The sequence below is a fragment of the Anneissia japonica genome, unplaced genomic scaffold (genome assembly GCF_011630105.1).
Source record: "Anneissia japonica isolate Jap-2015-1 unplaced genomic scaffold, ASM1163010v1 scaffold288241_len153310_cov167, whole genome shotgun sequence".
In the NCBI taxonomy this organism is placed as follows: domain Eukaryota; kingdom Metazoa; phylum Echinodermata; class Crinoidea; order Comatulida; family Comatulidae; genus Anneissia; species Anneissia japonica.
Window position 1 is genome coordinate 76,367 of NW_022731111.1, and position 2,355 is coordinate 78,721.

General features: G+C 31.2%; 1 protein-coding gene across 1 annotated transcript in view; it reads right to left on the bottom strand.

The window, feature by feature from the left end:
- Positions 1–240: 240 nt before the first annotated feature.
- LOC117115206 overlaps positions 241–2,355 on the bottom strand; it is a 15,206-nt gene continuing 13,091 nt past the window's right edge. The window contains exon 2 of the mRNA XM_033258910.1: positions 241–1,171. Within this exon, the coding sequence (XP_033114801.1) occupies positions 316–1,125 (810 nt within the window). The 5' untranslated portion in view covers positions 1,126–1,171 and the 3' untranslated portion in view covers positions 241–315. The remainder of the gene's footprint in view (positions 1,172–2,355) is intronic.

Sequence of the window (2,355 nt, forward strand, 5' to 3'; positions counted from 1 at the left end):
GGTTAAAAAGTAACATGTTAAGAAGAGCAGATATGAGAGTTGTATAATAACTAATTCAATATACTTTCATGCGTGTAAGCCGGTGACGTACTTTATTGTTGACAAAATAAACGCGCACATTTGCTTCATGTTTACTTTGTGTTTAGACATAGGCTACTAGTAATGACAGTGACAAAATTAAAACAATTAATAGCACATTTTTTAACAAAATAAACTATTACGAATAATAATAATAATAATAATAAAAACAATAATAATAATAATAATAATAATAATAATAATAATAATAATAAGAATAACAATAATAATGTGTAGTCATGGTTCTTCCAACAACCTTGATTGTGTGTACAACTCATCACCAGATACATATGATTTTGTCAATAGATACTTCCTAACTGTTGGACGGCTTTGAGCACCATACTGTACAGCAGCCGACTGGAATAAGAACAACGTCCTATTAACCTGATCTCGTATTGCGTTATCTGCTTTTTCTGTACTACTGTAAACACTTGAATCACAAGATGACGGCTGTTGTGTTACATTTATGTTATCCTTTTGAATTTTTACAAAATCAAATAGTTTTTTCCAATCTATATAATCTTCATCCATCGATCCTGAATTAACCTTTGCATTCTGTTCATTGTCTTCCGCACCCAATTTTCTCGCATATGCCAATATTAGTTTCTGTATATGCCTTCTCCTTTCACTTGTTATTGGAGTAGGTTTAGGCCTACTAACTGACGATATATCGGTACGTGATTGGAATTCAATAACAGCATCGCTTTCTTTAATTTTACCAGTTTTATGCGTAAATGATGGGCGCAAGGCGCGCCAAGCTGACGCAAATGAGTACAGAAAGTTTCCCTTTATTGATGAATTATCAATTAAGTTATTATCAATTTCATTGCTCGTAGAATTAGAAAGTTCTTCAGCTGCGTCGAAGCCTAAAGATGGTTGTATAGTCAAGCTTTCTGTCGATGAGTTTTCCCCCTTTATTAAATTAGCATCAATAACCGTCTCGTCAAAATCAAATTCAGATGCAATAATATCCTGCAAGAACGTACCAATAAATGGTATACATGGAGGAGAATCTTTAGCAATATGCATCGCTTGGCGAAATGACATGTGACCATCTTCAGCCCCTGAAAATTGTTGAAGTTCACGTAATATTCTGTAACCAAAGAACACATCGAATTATCTACTTATTTTGTTCAATGTAGTAGGGTGTAGTTCACGTAATATTCTGTAAACAAAAACACATGAAATTATCTGCTTATCTCGTTCAATGTAGTAGGGGAACCCTATTTCAATTAAACTCGGGAAAATATACCTCTTAAAGATGTATTGCCCTGTGCAAATAGAAGGAATATAAAAATCGTTTTTAAAATTAACTGACTCATTTTAAATAACATTATAACTTGTATATAAAATGTTTATAAAAGTGCTTCAAGTTATATAAGATTATCACCATCCAGTAGGACGTAGGTCGCAGCTTGGAAATTATAGTAAATAATTTTAAAATTAGTTTGCTGTGTACCACTGTCCATATTAGTTTATATTGTGTTTACGGTGCTACGCAGCAACCATAATTTAAATATTATTTACTCTGATTTCCAAGCTGCAATATCAGCTTTCTTAGCTTAGTTATAGCTCTACTATATGTGAACTTTTCAGTCAGTTGTGTTAAAATGTCGATGTAATTCAAATTGACTTTCGTGCAATGCTATGTTTTTTCCAACTTGAATTTGTATATTTAGTAACATAATATTAACAATTAACTTTTGTGCAATGCTTGAACATGTTTTACTTCAGTTTGTATATGTAATAATGATAATAATACTACTATTTTAATATTCATTTTTTGTAAATATCATGTAATTCAGCTTTGGCTGCGATCTTGATGTGAATAAAAGAAACTGAACTGAACTGAAAGCTGTAGGTTTTTGTGGTCTAAAGGTATGATACTCGCATTTATAGACTCTCAGTTCTAAGTTGTCTTACACTAACCTGCTGTTTATTTATGAGTTTCCCCTTTCGTTTATATCAACTTGTTTATAGGCCTGGTCAAAGTCTTATTTATATATGTTATTATAATTAAGTTATCTTGATTAACTCTGCCCAAGTGCTAATTAGATATATTAGTATGTCAAGTTGTTGTACATAGTGTTTATAAATCAGTCATGCTGAAGAGGACCTGGGGTCAGGTCGAAATATTCATGTTTTAATAAAATAGTGTTCTAAAGTGTACTCCGTTTCCTGTTTTTCTTTCTTCTATATATATATATATTTATACATATAAAGGATATATGTATATGTATACATGTATACATACATACATATATACATATATATATA